At 45.7% G+C, this 17,227-nt stretch overlaps 1 protein-coding gene across 1 annotated transcript in view; it reads right to left on the bottom strand.

The window, feature by feature from the left end:
* Positions 1-17,227, bottom strand: part of adgrv1 (adhesion G protein-coupled receptor V1) — a gene marked incomplete at both ends in the record, with an annotated part of 385,866 nt that overhangs the window by 103,429 nt on the left and 265,210 nt on the right. The window contains one exon of the mRNA XM_080738840.1: positions 11,531-11,647. Within this exon, the coding sequence (XP_080594966.1) occupies positions 11,531-11,647 (117 nt within the window). The remainder of the gene's footprint in view (positions 1-11,530; positions 11,648-17,227) is intronic.

Below are 17,227 nucleotides of genomic sequence, written 5' to 3' on the forward strand. Positions count from 1 at the left end.
ATTTGCATTGCACTGATAGTGATTATAATGGACACTATTTGATTGGCATTGCACTGATTGTAATGGATACTTTATTTGTTTTAGGGCGGGTTACAGTGAGGACACTGTAACCTTGTACTGTTGTTGTTCTGCATAGTGCAGGATCGTTGAATAGACCAATCCACGGAGGAGCCAGGGGCGTCAAAGGGGGGACGGGGGGGGGGGGGGGGGGGGACGTGGGACTGAGTTACCAGGGCCCAAGGTGGAGGGAGGAGCCTTATTTATATTATACTTTAGCAATTGACAAATAGCAGATATACAAGCTCACAGCGTGGCACCGACTGCCGCGCTACGAGCTTGTAGATCTGCTATTTTTGAAAAGTTGTGAAAACGTGTGCAAATGGGGGTCCCTGGAACATCATATTTTGAGATGGGGGTCCGTGGCCAAATACATATCATTTTGAGGGTCCTTCACATGAAAAAGATTGAGCACCACTGACATATAGAAACATAGGTTTTTCCAAAAAATTGAAATATTCAAAGACTAGCAGATCTACAAGCTCGCAGCTGCGCTGTGAGCTGAGCTTGTATATCTGCTATTTTTCAAGAGCTAATGCACAAAATAATGCATCATAATAATAATGGGTTCCCAGTCTAAATGGGTTAAACCCCTCTCCCCCTATGAAGAACATTCATTCATGGGGGGCCCACAGTGAATGCTGGTACCCAGGGCCCAGGATTTGGTGTGACACCCCTGGGAGCTGCAATGATAGGTGTCCTCAGGAGGGACATCTAAGGACACCTAGGGACGTCTAAGGACACCTATGGACGTCTAAGGACACCTCAGGACACCTGAGGACACCTGAATGTTGGCTGTCCTCATAGGACCTACTGCACAGTATTGACTAACTGCATACTATTGTATTGTATGTGTTTACAAGGTGTGTGTGGCTCAGCTGCAGCCGTACATGAGATGGCCTTTAACACTAATAGTGCCTCTTAATCTGAAGGTTGCTTGGTGCCTCTGTGGCACGCCGTTTCCTCCATAGGCCGCCGCTATTATTTTGAAGGGCTGGAAGGGGGTTGTTTTTGTTTTTTTGGATTATCACTTGACGGCAACGATTACGTCATCTAGTCACATGACAGTGTGGGTCCAGAAGGGAAACATGGCTGCGCGCATCCCGTGTCTAGAGTGTGCAGAGTGGAGACCCCTTTTTGTATACAAATGTGTTTTATGAGTTATTGAAGTTTCTTTATGGGCCTCTCAATGGATTTACTATGGAGGAGCTTCACTTCGCGTGCACGCCCGACGTGCGTTGTAAACAAATCGCGGACATTACCGATGCGGGCGGGACCGGAGCGACGTACAGTAAGTAATAATATCTTTACTGTATATACAGTAAGATTGACAGTCCTCACCGTCAACGGCGCCATGGTATTAACCCTTTCAATGACGGTGAGCGTCGTCAACAGCAGCAGAACAGTTAAATGACCCTGTCACTTATAGCTGTGGATAATGTGGACAATCAATAAGTCAATATAACTTTTCTGGAGGTTATACTGCGGTTCAGGCCGTTAGGACTGTGCAAGGCTAGAGAAACCCTAACCATTCTGGAGGTTATACTGCGGTTCAGGCCGTTAGGACAGTGCAAGGCTAGAGAAACCCTAACCATTCTGGAGGTTATACTGCGGTTCAGGCCGTTAGGACAGTGCAAGGCTAGAGAAACCCTAACCATTCTGGAGGTTATACTGCGGTTCAGGCCGTTAGGACAGTGCAAGGCTAGAGAAACCCTAACCATTCTGGAGGTTATACTGCGGTTCAGGCCGTTAGGACAGTGCAAGGCTAGAGAAACCCTAACCATTCTGGAGGTTATACTGCGGTTCAGGCCGTTAGGACAGTGCAAGGCTAGAGAAACCCTAACCATTCTGGAGGTTATACTGCGGTTCAGGCCGTTAGGACAGTGCAAGGCTAGAGAAACCCTAACCATTCTGGAGGTTATACTGCGGTTCAGGCCGTTAGGACTGTGCAAGGCTAGAGAAACCCTAACCATTCTGGAGGTTATACTGCGGTTCAGGCCGTTAGGACTGTGCAAGGCTAGAGAAACCCTAACCATTCTGGAGGTTATACTGCGGTTCAGGCCGTTAGGACAGTGCAAGGCTAGAGAAACCCTAACCATTCTGGAGGTTATACTGCGGTTCAGGCCGTTAGGACAGTGCAAGGCTAGAGAAACCCTAACCATTCTGGAGGTTATACTGCGGTTCAGGCCGTTAGGACAGTGCAAGGCTAGAGAAACCCTAACCATTCTGGAGGTTATACTGCGGTTCAGGCCGTTAGGACAGTGCAAGGCTAGAGAAACCCTAACCATTCTGGAGGTTATACTGCGGTTCAGGCCGTTAGGACAGTGCAAGGCTAGAGAAACCCTAACCATTCTGGAGGTTATACTGCGGTTCAGGCCGTTAGGACAGTGCAAGGCTAGAGAAACCCTAACCATTCTGGAGGTTATACTGCGGTTCAGGCCGTTAGGACAGTGCAAGGCTAGAGAAACCCTAACCATTCTGGAGGTTATACTGCGGTTCAGGCCGTTAGGACAGTGCAAGGCTAGAGAAACCCTAACCATTCTGGAGGTTATACTGCGGTTCAGGCCGTTAGGACAGTGCAAGGCTAGAGAAACCCTAACCATTGTGCTTTTAGCTATTATTCAAGGGAAACTTTGCCTTTATGTTGAGGTGAGATCAATGATACAAATAATAACTTATGTTTCTCCTCTGAAATGTCAACCTTTTGAGGTGAAAGGTGTCTTCAGTTCCCGTCATCAAGCATATTATGGTTGCAGTCGGGAAGAAACTTTTTTTTAGTTTTATTTATTTATAAAATAATGCGCTGTTACTAGTACGTCATACTACAGTGTCACACAAAATTAGAAAAAATGGTTAATCTTTAAACTCAAAATGGAAAAATGTGAATTTTATTTAAATTCTGAAAAGTAACAGTTTTGGCCACCCGACAATAAATGTAATGTGTATGACATTATTACCTAATGCATATGGCTGGTGTCACAGCAAGTTGTGAGCTTATAAATCGCATATTTTGGGTATTTTTGGAACTTGGAGAGAGAAATAGACGATAAAATGACCGCAAATTGATTCTGTTCGATCAACACTTCCTTGTTCTCCGAGGCGTCCGAGTTGCGCTGGGCGGACGGACAGCGCAACACTTATGGAATACTTTCATTACGGTAAGCAAGTTCATTTTGTTACTTTTGGTTCAATTTATGAATGTATTTAATTGCTGTGTAATGCGGTATAATTGTCGCCGTGCCGGTAGTTGTTTAGGGCAGAAACTATATTCATCCTGTTGGGTGTTATTTCTCAAATACTGGTGTGGCTACAATTATCCCTTACATTAGGGTTTCTCAAAGTGGGTGCCGTGGCACCCCAGGGTGCTGTGTAAGTCCAGGAGTGCTGTAGAATGAATACTTATATTTGGAATTCATCAATATCACTTCAGTTTAACCACTCAGACCCTCAATACAGAGTAAAACTAACTGTTGAGATGTTGAGACGCATTGTGGGCGTTTTTGGTGAATGTTCCCCCCAGAATAGGGATGATGGGGTTCTAGTGTTTAAACGTCAAGTATGGCATTAAGACATTATTTTCAATCTGTCCTAAATGGAAAGAGTTTTCCTCGTGACAAACTGCATCTCAGGGAGAAATATTTACACAGATTTAATGGAATTCAGGGTGCTGAGGATTATTTCCAGGGGTGACCTGAGCCCAAGAAGTTTGAGAACCTCAATAGGAGGAGAGCTCATCAGCTGTGCGTGACTCAGTGTGAGGAGCAGAGATCAGCTGGTAGGGATTCCCCCATAACGTCAGAGATGTGTTCTTCTGAACTCCTGCTGCATTCCTGCTTCCACCAGCAGGTCACAAGTCATCCATAACACCAGGGGATTAAAACTGGCCTGGACTGGAATTACTCTGCCAGCCAAAGAAAAAAAATAAGATAGAAACACTATGTCGTGCTGCTTGAATGCCTCCCTCCGCCAACACAGTTTACCCATGGCACCGATTACATCCGTGCCTTCGGACTCATAAGCGTCTCTGTCGGTTGGAAATGTCCAAAACTCAATCAAATTCAAAAGAAGCATTATTGTTTATTTAGTTTTGTTTCGCTGGCGATTGCAACGCATGACATAACTTCCGTTAACCGCAGCACTTCTGCCATTTCCGGGGTCTGCAAGTTCATGCCATTTACATCGCCTACTGTGGCCAGGGTGAGTGAAATTTGGGCATCACTTCCTGTTCCTCTTAGCTGTTTCATTCTGACTGGTTGCTGCGCTTCTGTGACACCTGCATCTCTGCATGGGGATTACATGACGTTGAATCAGCTGTGTGGAGGAAGTGAAGCCCACATTAACACACCCTTTTCCCCAGTAAACTCCTTGGGATCTTGTGGATAATAAAGTGAAAATATGGATATAAGAGATTTCTGCCCGATTTCAGCTATATTAAACTGGGGATCCGTCCAATGAAAAGGTTTGGGAATCACTGATCTAGGCAGGGTTTAATACATAGAGGGGATATACCAACACACATGGTTTAATACATAGAGGGGATATACCAACACACATGGTTTAATACATAGAGGGGATATACCAACAAACATAGCAGAAACAAAGGAAAGAAAGAGGAGAAGAAAGTGTTGAGGTCATGTAGGTGTGAGTTACATCTCTCAGGTTTGACTGGAGGGCACAAGCTTTTAGCTAACAAACAACTGAGGTCTGACTCATCCAGTCACTCACTCACTCACGCACGCACGCGTTTGCCTTACTATTGGCCCTACTAGTTGTGACGACATCGATATTTTCGGAAGACGATTTCATGAGTGTCGATGTGTATTTGCAATTTCTAACCCTAACGCCCCAAAAGTAAATATACCATTTCTAGAGCTTGACACCAGCACATAACTCAAATATAGGGAATTTCAAGGGGAAAGGGAACAATTCGGGCTAGTACCAGTAAGACTCCCTAAGTGGGAGATAAGCAACCGTCAGGTCGCATACACAAACTTTAGAAAGCAATGGTAGCCAATCAGGAGGGAATATGGGAAATGGGAGAGATCCATGTTGATGACATGACTGTAGGAGTGGTGAGGGCCGTGACTTACGTGCAGCAGCTGACCTTCGTTAAGAAATGCTGCCTTGTTTGATGTTAGGAGAACTAGTTGTTACTGTACGTTACTGTACGTTACTGTTACTGTCTGTTCTTAGTGAAAATGCAGCCATAGTTAAAAAGAAGACATCTTAACTCATTTTGCGCCGATCCCGAGTATACTCGTGAAAAATACTCGAGTATCACATGGTGCCGATCCCGAGTATACTCGTGAAAAGTAATATATTACTGTAACGGCGGTTATATTACCGGATACAATGGCCGAAGGTCCCGAGCACATCTCCGTCGCTGATTTCTCATCATCACGGATCCACGAGCACAAAATAGTAATCCCATAACATTGAGGCAGACGGGGGATCTCATCTTTAATGTCCATTATCTCAAAACTACACTTTAGAAGCGAAGATGGAGGCAGATGCTCGCTTATAAAACACATGTTGAAAAGCATCGATCCGATCCGCCATTACACCACGTAAACAATGATCGATTCCGGCGCAGGACGCGATGACGTCAGACCGGAAGTGTTTACGCTGTGGACTTCTGGCCTTCAAAATAAGAGAACGCTAGTGAATGCAGCCTTTTGCAGGCACGCTGGACATTTTAATCTGTTAATTTAATTAGCACAAAATGGGTTAATTGGGCCAAGACTCCCCAAACAAACAAACAAAACTCCTCCCTTTGAAATCTGATCTTTGAGATTTTTTTTATTAGTTATGTCCATATACAGTATGCATAGGGGAATTCAAAGATATAATCTTCAAAGATAATATTGATGACATCAGGGATCTCCATGTATGGGCATAAAAGGGACATGGACTGACACAGAGATCTCCATATACAGTATGGCCATTCATTTATTAGTGAATTAATTTTCTCCGTTGAATTGAATGGGGAAAATTCTAATGGTAAGACGAAATTCATGTGCAAGTGTGACTCACGTCACAGCAACCACACTTGCAATTTCCCAGGATTGCATCTTTCCAGTTGCTATTGAGCAGGGGTCTTCAACAGGGGGTCCGGGACCCCTAGGGGGTCCTCTGAGTTACTACAGGGTGATATTTGAGTGATAGAAACGTTTTTTTTTCTCCTTTTTTATATTAACCACTTGAACCCTAGCGTCCATATTCTGAGAACTTTAGCCAAAAAATAGCCGATCTACAAGCTTATAACGCCTCGCGCTATTTTTGGCAAAGAGCTTTGGCGTAGAGGGGAAAAAGAGCAGACTAAGTACAGAGTGAAAGGTCAAGTTTATTAGGTATTGATGGTTCAAGTGGTTAAATATCTGAAAACACAAATTGACATGAATCCAAAATACACTGATGATTGTGCTGTCAAACAATGAAACTATATGGAGTCTATGAACAGGTTGTGGGGGTCCCTGCTTCATCTGTCTCTCAGCTACGGGGTCCTTGGCCTGATAACGATGAAAACCCCTGCTATAGAGTGTTTGTTCAGTAACAGGAGTCTCCATGTCTCTCCAGCTCTTTAGCTTTATGAGGACAGAGGACTCAGTCAGGATGCTGATTCAACCAGTGGAATTGGAACTGATGACACAACAAAATGAGCAGAAGTGGAACACAGACCTAAGGATTGGCTGAAATTGTGTCACCTGCCGTCAAGGGCTGAGGTGGAGTCTGAAGAGTTGGGTCTTCAGACTACAGATGGAGTGAGTCTGCACTTCTAACTGCAATGGGGAGTTCCTTCCACAGTTTGGGAGCCGGGAGGCAGAAGAGACGTGTGGAGCGCTAATTGTTGTCCCGGATATTTTAGGGAAGGTTCTGACAGCTTCCCTGTGTTATCTAATTTTGTATTTATTTATTATCAAACTATAATAAATAAAGGTTTAGTATGTCAGTGCCTTGGACAGTGTGACAGAGAGCTGGAGTGAGTTTCGTTCTCTCTTGTGTTACCATTCAGCTGTAAGGTCCATTGTGTGTGAGAGAGAGAGAGAGAGAGAGAGAGAGAGAGAGAGAGAGAGAGAGAGAGAGAGAGAGAGAGAGAGAGAGAGAGAGAGAGAGAGAGAGAGAGAGGCCTCAGTGAATGGAAGTCATTGTCCAGGCTTGCAGACAGACAGGTCATGGGCCGGACACTGACACTCACACATGCACGCCACACACGCACGCCACACACGCACGCACGCACGCACGCACGCACGCACACACGCACACGCACACACGCACACACGCACTGAGGAGGAACAACCTGACTCCTCTCTTAACTGGAACACATGCACAGATACATACTTCAGCACCTGTTGTGCCTCACTGTAGCTCGGAAAACAGCACGTCTCACTGTCTGTGACTGACTGTTGGGTGCAACGGAAGACATGGTTTCTCATAGGAAAACAAGAGTTGATTTCAGATGTTTCACAACAAAAAATTTAAAAGAAATAGATATACATAGTTTGTTTTGTTTCAATCGATCAATTCTATGGAAACATTTGTGATTGACAGACACCCATACTGTCTATGACCACTGTTACATCAACCTGATGTACATTTCTGTATGTAAGAAGGCTCATTCCTCCACAAACACAGAAAACAAGAGCAATGTCAGAACCACGAATGTCAGAGCCGCTGATGTCACAACCATTAGTGGCTAAAACCCTGAAACTTTGGGTACCTTGAAAAGCGCCATAAGTTTGATGTATTATTTGCGACCGAAGGTCGCATATACTCTGAAAAACCGTGGCGCTTGAGTGACCTTCCTTCCTTCCTTCCTTCCTTCCGTAACCATCCTTCTGTAACCTTCCTTCTGTACGGGAGTGATGTCAGTGTGATGTCAGCGAGTTGTGACATCACTTCCTGTACGGGGCTACACGAAATGTGGATAACACTGTATATGGAGATAGTCCAGTCCATCATGTCATATGGGACTACCGTCATAGACAGTCTGTCTGACTGACAACGACGATATGCTATGCTACGGGCATAAACTGCCCCTCTCGTGGCCCTTATATATGCCCCGATGTTATGACGTCACCCTTTGCCCCTCTCTGACTGGCTACGGGTTTGTGGCATAACTCAGTGTTACATCATTGTGACTCAGTCCATTGAGTTGGCCTAACAATGGCTACTGTCTATGACGGTAGTCCCATATGACATGATGGAATAGACTTTCTCCATATATAGTGTTCTCCACATCTCCATGTTTAGGCCAAACAGATTCGCTCCATTTCTCCATGTATATGAATGAATGAATGAACTTTATTTATATAGCACATCTTCACATCACGAATGCACAGAGTGCTTTACAGATACACAATAATCAATAAAAAAGTAAGCTCTACAGTTGCAGAGATACAAAATAAAATAAGAATAAGCTCTACAGTTGCAGAGAAGACACCAATAAATTAAAACACCCACAGTAACAAGGAATACAAAAGAACAGTAAGAACAGGGATGCCTATAAGTGACCAAAAGCCTGTCTGAACATGTGCGTTTTCAGATGCCTCTTAAAGGAGGCCTCTGAGGGGACGTTTTTAAGTCCAGGGGTATAGGTCCAAATGCCCAACATTGAGCTTGACAACGAAATGGAGCGAACCTGTTTGGCCTAAACATGGAGATGTGGTACTGAATGACTCATATATGGGCATAAAAAGTATGTCATGTGACATCACTTCCTGTACAGACAGTCAGACAGACAGCCATGACGGTAGTCCCATATGACATGATGGACTGGGCTATCTCCATATATAGTGTTCTCCACATCTCCATGTTTAGGCCCTATCGCTCACACCATAGGTGGGGTTGGCGATAGGGCCTTTCTGTGTGGAGTTTGCATGTTCTCCCCGTGTCTCCTAGGGTTGATACCCTCACAAAAACATGAACAAACTCCCCCCAGAATGACAACATCTAGAATCGTCAGAGAAACGCTGTGGTTGGCCAGATAGTCAAGAATTGGCGCGACCTCGCCCTTTAGGGCGAGGTCGCATGTCACCCTGAGGTCGCATTCCACCCTCAGGTGTCTTACTAGTTATTATTACCAGTAAGACTCCCAAATCGGGAGATAAGCGACCGTCACGTCGCTTACAGGTTTGAGAACCACTGCACCATCCAAAATGTGTGCTCCACTTCCTCCACACAGCTGATGCAACGATGCACCAAGTCATCACAGGCACAGCAGTCTGAATCAAACGGCTGAGGAGCAGGAAGTGATGCCCACCTTTCACGCAAGGGCTCATGGGACATAGAAAACATGTGGATAGGATGCCAGATCATCAAGAATGACCTGGCATCAGTCTGCATAACATGTTATCTACATTACATATTAGCCTTTGTTACATGTTATCATCAGTCTGCATAACATGTTATCTACATTACATACCAGTAAGACTCCCTAATCGGGAGATAAGCGACCGTAGGTGGCTTATCTCCACAAATAGGGCTAAAATTTGTTTTTCCAAAATCTTCCTGATACATGTTGATGACATGAGTGTAGACATGCTGTGTAGTGATATTCGTGATTTTAGGGCAAAAACTGTAGGAGCAGTGTCCAAAAATGTGTTTTAAAAATCGGCCTGAAGGTGGCGCTAGAATAGGGCCATGTGAGAAATGAGGGGTGGGGTCTCCGCGTTGCCTTGGCGGACGAATAGGTACCGGCCCCGGCTCTCCCGGACGCTCCTAGCCCGAGTTACGGCATTTTATGTGCGCTGCAGTGGCAGGGGGTCCTCCACTGGGGGCGCCACCACTTTTGCATCCGTTCTGGAGCACCAGGAGTCGGTGGTCCCCGGGAATTCCCCGTGAGCAGCCCCGTTGGGGTGGTCATTTGGTCATTTTTGCACATTTGGTCATTTTTTACATCTGGGGGTCCCCCAGGGACCTGGGGGTCCCTGGGGCTCCGGGGGTCCTTGGAGGTTGTAGTTTGGCAGGCAAGGAGTGTGTGTGTGTAAAATGTGGCATGGATCGGGTCAACGGGTGCGGAGATATAAGCAGGGAAAAAGTGTGACGTGTGACGTGTGAGCACATTTGGTCATTTTTTACATCTGGGGGTCCCCCAGGGACCTGGGGGTCCCTGGGGCTCCGGGGGTCCTTGGAGGTTGTAGTTTGGCAGTCAAGGAGTGTGTGTGCAAAATTTGGCATGGATGGGGGCAACGGTTGTGGAGATATGAACAGGGAAAAAGTGTGACGGACTGACTGACTGACTCACTCACTGACAGACAGCCGGTGGAGGTTTTGGTAGTAAATGCGACCTACGGTCGCAATTAGCCTTTGTTACATGTTATCATCAGTCTGCATAACATGTTATCTACATTACATATTAGCCTTTGTTACATGTTATCATCAGTCTGCATAACATGTTATCTACATTACATATTAGCCTTTGTTACATGTTATCATCAGTCTGCATAACATGTTATCTACATTACATATTAGCCTTTGCATAAGCCTGCAGGTCATCAAGGGTGAGGCTAAGGTGGAGTCTGAAGAGGTGAGTGAGTTTAGGTTCTGTCTATAGAATATAGAGAGAATAGATATTTAATGTACAGAGCAAACAGCTAAGAGACACTAGAGCCCGGAGGGACTCAACGCATGGGGTTCACGTGATTAACCCAGTTAGACGCAGAAAGCCTATACGTCGTTACGTTGTACCTTTCAATCCGGTACAACAATAGAAAATGGACATTTTTTCAGAAAACTTTACGACTATAGTCAGGGGATATCTTCAGAAATAGTGTCAAATCCTGGAATAAATTCCTTACCAAAAGGTTTCTTCACCAATGTGTTTGTAAAGGTGTCTAGTAACACATCTCACACCAATGTGTTTGTAAAGATGTCTAGTAACACATCCCACAAAGACTGAAATTCAGTTTCCCTAGGAGAATCCTTGACAGCTGCTGAAAGTTGGAGTCCCATTAAATTAACTATACAGGATAAAACACACCAAAACAAATAAGCTTCAAGTAGCATGTGAGGGGTCAAACTAGGGGTTTTTCATGATTCTGAATCCTTTGCAAGCATTTGTTTTGCACGAAAAACATTCCTTGGGCTAGAAACGGCCCCACAAAAATATGGTTTGAGTCATCACTTTTCACAGTTTCGTGTGAGCCGCCTTTACCCCTAGGAATGTTTTTTGTGCAAAACAAATGCTTGCAATGGATTCAGAATCATGAAAAAACCCTAGTTTGACCCCTCACATGCTACTTAAAGCATATGTATTTGCGTGTGTTTATCCTGTATAGTTAATTTAATGGGACTCCAACTTTCAGCAGCTGTCAAGGATTCTCCCAGGGAAACTGAATTTCAGTCTTTGTGAGATGTGTTAGTAGACACCTTTACAAACACATTGGTGAAGATTTCGTTTGGTAAGGAATTTATTCCAGGACCTTTTAAGATATCCCCTGATTACTAGGATTTAGAAGGCTCAAGCTCCTCTTACCTGAATGAGCATCCAGGAGAACTGGCTGAGGTGGAAGTAGTGAGACAGCAGCGCCAACGCAGCACAGCTGTCGTCTGAGAACACACTGCCACGGAACGCCGACACCAGGAAACAGATCTATAGAAAGACGCACAGAGAGAGAGAGAGAGAGATTTTATAATTCATCATTTTTTTGTCACTGTACATTTGCATAAAATACAGTACGTGAAATGGAAACTCTTAGGAGCAGAGGGTGAGATTAACACAGTGCCCACTCAGCTAGGGCCTCATAACCCACTCAGCTATGACCGTCCCCACAATGTACATTCCATCTGTATAAAGCTGATGTTTAAGTTGAGAGAGATGTTCCAAATGCACACTCATGCATGTGCTTCATAATAATTCAGCATGATATAAACAAGATGCTTTTAGGTACATAGAGTAATTAGAGTATTAGAGTACACATGGCCACATTTTGTCCAACATAAACAACCAACCGTGACGCGCAAGTCACACTTGAAAATGAATTCCGTCCTTGTCCCTTTCATGCCAATACATGTACTCTAGATCCCTAATAATATTACTACATTAACTAATTTAATGCCAGGGGCCACAAGGTGCCGCTAGAGTGCCAGACATTTCTGCATAGGCCTTCACTCTAACTTCCGTCTACACAGGCAGCGGTGGCTTGGGATTTCACTGCAAACACTGTTATGAAGGAAGACCGGAGGAAGTGAGCTAACAGTTAGCTATTAGATTATTTATTTTTTAGAAGCCCGATCTGAAGCTATTTTAGCCGCAAAAAAACGTTGTCGCTGCCCTGGGAACACAGTTCAGAGAAAAAGGTCTCTAAAGATGTGAGTTTGTATTGGAGTCGGCGGCGCAGGGCGGCGGCGTTGCCCGATTACGGGCCGATGTAAACAGAATCGTGGCCCGGGGCATAGATGGAAAATTAGACCGGGGCTTCGTTGAGGCCTCCGATTAATTCATTCATTTTATTAAATATCCCGGACTAGATCGGGATAGGCAGCCCGGAATACGTCGCGCCGCCGACAGTATAGATTGAGTTTTTTTGGGGGGGGCTCTAAACTTTATTTTAAACCATTTTCAATGGAATAAATCGTCGGACCATCTAGAATCACTCGTTGGAAAGCATAGGACGAGCCAGGACCACCCACATCTCTACAAGCACATCAGGGTAAGTAAAATAGCAAAAAAAACATTGTATTGTATTGAAAAAATCCCGAACTTGTTCGGGATAGGCACAAAAAGGGTTAACATTTTAAGGAGGTAGATTTGTATGGATTTTTTATTATTAGCAAATCTGAAAATAGCCAATCTACAAGCACACAGTGCGCCGCAGCGTGTTCACACAACATGTTGCAGCGACTGTGTGCTGGTATTGCGCTAATATGCATGCAGCCAAGCACCTATGCATGTGTGTGTATGGGTGTGCGTGTGTGTTCTTGAATCACTACTTGTGAGGGCCCAAATGTCCCAACAAGTATAGTGGCATGTGAGAAATAAGACATCTTGATCATCTCAGGAAAGGGAACTGGAGCTCTCTCTCTGCTGAAACCGTTGCCCCCGCGACCCGGGTCCAGATAAGCGGTCGTCGAAGATGATGACATTGCAATGACATTTCTCTGGTGAGGACCATTTTCCTGGTCCTCACAAGAGAAACGCCCTCTTCTCTGGTAAGGACGGGTCCATGTCTCACACCCTGCTACACTTGGGACCCTCACAAACACAGTATAGTGACACACACACATGCACACGCAACACACACACACACACACACACACACACACACACACACACACACACACACACACACACACACACACACACACACACACACACACACACACACACACACACACACACAGACAGGTGCTTGGCTGCTTGCTGCCTCAGCAGGTCAGTCTACAGCACATCGTCTCCGTCGGGTGGAAAGAAACCTCGCATGTCCCACAACTGTTACTTTTCAGGATTCAAGCTCAAAAGCATGAAAAGTAGCAGATCTGATCTGCGAGCTCCAAAACGCGGCGCGGGGCTGTAGTGCGATGGAGCAGGGCCGCTGATATACAAAAAAGCAAAGAAAGTTAGAATGTGGAGATAAGAGGTTTCTGTCCCGGCGACGACAGCGACACAACAGGAGATGATTTATGGGCGCCGGTGGCGAGGTGAGGAGACCATGCATTTCTAACAGCTGACAGGGGGAGGCTGCAGGCTCCGCCTCCCACCATGGAGGAGAGAGAGACGGCGACGGAGGCCTCCTGAGAACCTGTTACATCACAATGCAGCAAAACAACAACAACAACCACAACAACAGCTACACCACGCTGATCAATGTTCCTGCAGCCCGGGGCGCACGCGTGCGCGTGCGCGCGTGTGTGCGTGTGTGTGTGTGTGTGTGTGTGTGTGTGTGTGTGTGTGTGTGTGTGTGTGTGTGTGTGTGTGTGTGTGTGTGTGTGTGCGTGTGTGTGCGTGTGTGTGTGCGTGTGTTCAACCCAAAGGGCACACGGCAGGAATTACACTGCGGAACAAAAAGCGCATGACGGGTGGCTGTGAGTAAGCAAGGAGAGGAGGAGTGGGGGAGAGAGAGAGGGAGAGGGGGAGAGAGAGAAGGAGGGAGAGAGGGAGGGAGAGAAGGAGGGAGAGAGGGAGGGAGAGGGGGAGTGGGGGAGAGAGAGAAGAATGGAGAGAGGGAGGGAGAGGGGCAGAGATAAATTGTTTATTCTTAGTCTAGATCAATGGCTCCCAACCTTTTCAGGCTGTGACCCCCAAAATAATCATATTTTAACTGGGGACAGGTATTAAAAAGTCCTTAAAATGGAACTTTATAAATGTGCAGAAACCCTCTATACACTTAAACTTCATGTTGGTTTGTTTACTGTTGAGAGAGAAAACAATGTTGCACATTAAGTTAATCATCTGGGGACCCCCCTGGGGGTCCGGACCCACAGGTTGAGAACCACAGGTCTAGTTGACTACAGTATGAAAAGAAAAACTACAAAATCATTATAATTTATAATCAGGTCGCAATTGTCGCTTTCTTTAGCATAAGAAAGAAAAGGATAATACATTACACCAAAGTTAATGTGATTGAGGACATTGATTTGAGGCTCATCGGCTGAATGGAGGCCGAGATTGAATGAGTATCATTGCCAGGGTGGGGGGGGGGGGGGGACAGGGTGGGGGTGGGGGGACAGTTAGGCTGAACAACAAACTGCAGTCTCCGTCAGAGCATCAATAACCTGACACTGGCGCTGTGCCAACATGTACGGCCAGAGAGTAGGCTTACGTAACCTCCATCCCTCCATGCCCGCCCCGCCCCGCCCTGCCCTGGGCTGGGTTGGCACCGGCCCCATAACCTCCACCCATACGTGCCCGCACTGGGCTGGCACCGCCAACACCAGAAAATCCCCCCACAGACGGAACAGGACAGAACAAACAGCGGGGCTGAGAGACGAGGATGGAACGGTGACCAGGGAGAGATAAAGGAATAAAAGGGTCCATTAACAAGAGAGGAGACGACAGGAGAACGGTGCAATGGAGCTGTTTTACGAGACAAACAGTGTTTAACCACCGGGATCCCCCAGAGCACCATGCTAGGTCCAGTCCTTTTGTCCTTTGCAGAGTCAGTCGATGCCTTTTGAAAAAGCGTCTAAAACCCATTTGTTTTTGAAAACATTTTGGTTTGTAATATTGTTTATGTCTACAGTATATAGTATGTATTTATATGTATTGTTTTTGCTTCTCTGTTAACTAACTTTATTGTTTCTCTAGGTGATGTTCTTGTTTTATTTCATGTCATTTATCGTACAGCAACTTGTAACTTTGTTTTGATAGGCGCTTTATAAATAAACTGAACTGTACCTTACCATTACAAATGTAAAATGCAGACTTGCAGGGCGCACCGTTGGTCCAATCCGCACCATACCTGGCACAAACACTGTTTGGGCCCCCCTGCATGGGGGCCCCTGCATGGGGCCCCTGCATGGGGGCCACATGTGCCCCCTGGTGGGACTAATTGTCATGGCAGACCACTGAACAGCTGTTTGTGTCTGGGTTTGGTAGATACTGGAGCAATAGTGTGCCTGGGGGCCCCTGGGGGCCCTGTTCCCGCTGTATGTCAAGCCCTTTTGTCCGCCTCTACAACCGTAGTTCTCAAACTCTTTTTAAAATGTCAAGGACCCCCGTAAAGGGCCCATTTGGAACCCCCTAAAGAACTGTGAAGAGTTCCCTGATGAACCAGTTCACTGCTCCATATGTAGAGTGGGTAGAAATCATTTCTGCCAGTGTTCTGTCAATACGTTTTGTTCCTCTCCTCCCTGCTCAGCAGGGCTGTGTGTTGGGCTTGCATAAACACACTTTCAGGGTGACTCACCACTTCCTGGGTAATTAGGCCACAGTCCAAATTAGGCACAGCTGGTTCTAGGTGGCAGGTTGGTTGGTTGTGTGCACACAAACATGTTCATGGAAGCACCACACTGTACCACCCAGCCACAACGCTTACATTTATGACCCTTGTCTCTCTACTGGATCTGGTGAGACAGTGTGAAACTATTGAATCATCATCAGTCGGTTGGTTGGTTTTTGGCAGACCAAAAGCGTATTTCACAACTGCCAGTATATATGGCTGTTGCAATAGCATATCATCGTTGTCGGGTGAAAACCTTGTATGTCCAAAACCGTTCGTTTTGCATTTATCAGTTTAAAAATGTTTAAACTAGTGAAAAAAGCCGATCTACAAGCACACAACGTGTGCTTGTAGATCGGCTGTTTTCACTACTTTTGTGCGACAGCCTTGTATGATGAAGCAGGGCTTTACTTTGCGAAAAGAACGTACAAATTTGAAACTTGGCGATACGAGGTTTCTGCCCGACAACGAAGATATGGCTTTCAAATATTTCTCAACACAATACAAATAAGGTTATCTGCAACTGCAGCAATACTGTTACCAACAGTGTTCTATGTATTTACATTTCACCGTTCTGTTTAGCTCAAGTGGCATTAGGAAACGGTGGCACTGACTCAAAGACAGCATGCAGAGCTGAGGGTGGCAGAATGGAGGATGCTAGGATTCTCATTAGGAGAGATTAGAGGATCATCGCAGCGGTCCAGACACATACAGGCTTAGTGTAGCCCGACAGCGTGTCGCAGGTTCGAGTGCCGATCACGACGGCCTTCACTGCATGTCACTCTCCATCTCCTGTCAGCCTAAAGTCTATCCCTGTCAATAAAGGCATAAAAGCCCAAAAATAGAGACGAAGAGGAGGTTTAAGGATGAGGTGAGAGGGGACATGCAGGAGGCTGGAGGGACCGAGGAAGACACAGAAAACAGAACCCAATGGAAACAGATGAGCAAGATGGGAATTAGCCGAAAAGAGAATTAGTTGAAGAATTATTGTTGTTCTGGTGCCAATAATACTTATATTTTCACCTTGCATCCAACCATGATGCATTGCATCTTAGTAATTCCTCATTGCTTCAAAACGAGCTGCGTCAGACAGGCACTGCCCCATTGGTCAATACAATACTGTCACCGTGGGAACCAGGTAAACAACTGTGGTTATATGAGCTGGTGGTGATGTCACGCATGCACGCACGATTCCTAAATGCCTCTTTCCTTCCTCTCCCTCCAAACTGGGCTAAACCCTGGACCACCGATTCTCTCTGACCTCGTCAGGCCATTTTGAAAACAAACACTCT

Source organism: Nannobrachium achirus (genome assembly GCF_963921795.1).
Source record: "Nannobrachium achirus genome assembly, chromosome: 12".
In the NCBI taxonomy this organism is placed as follows: domain Eukaryota; kingdom Metazoa; phylum Chordata; class Actinopteri; order Myctophiformes; family Myctophidae; genus Nannobrachium; species Nannobrachium achirus.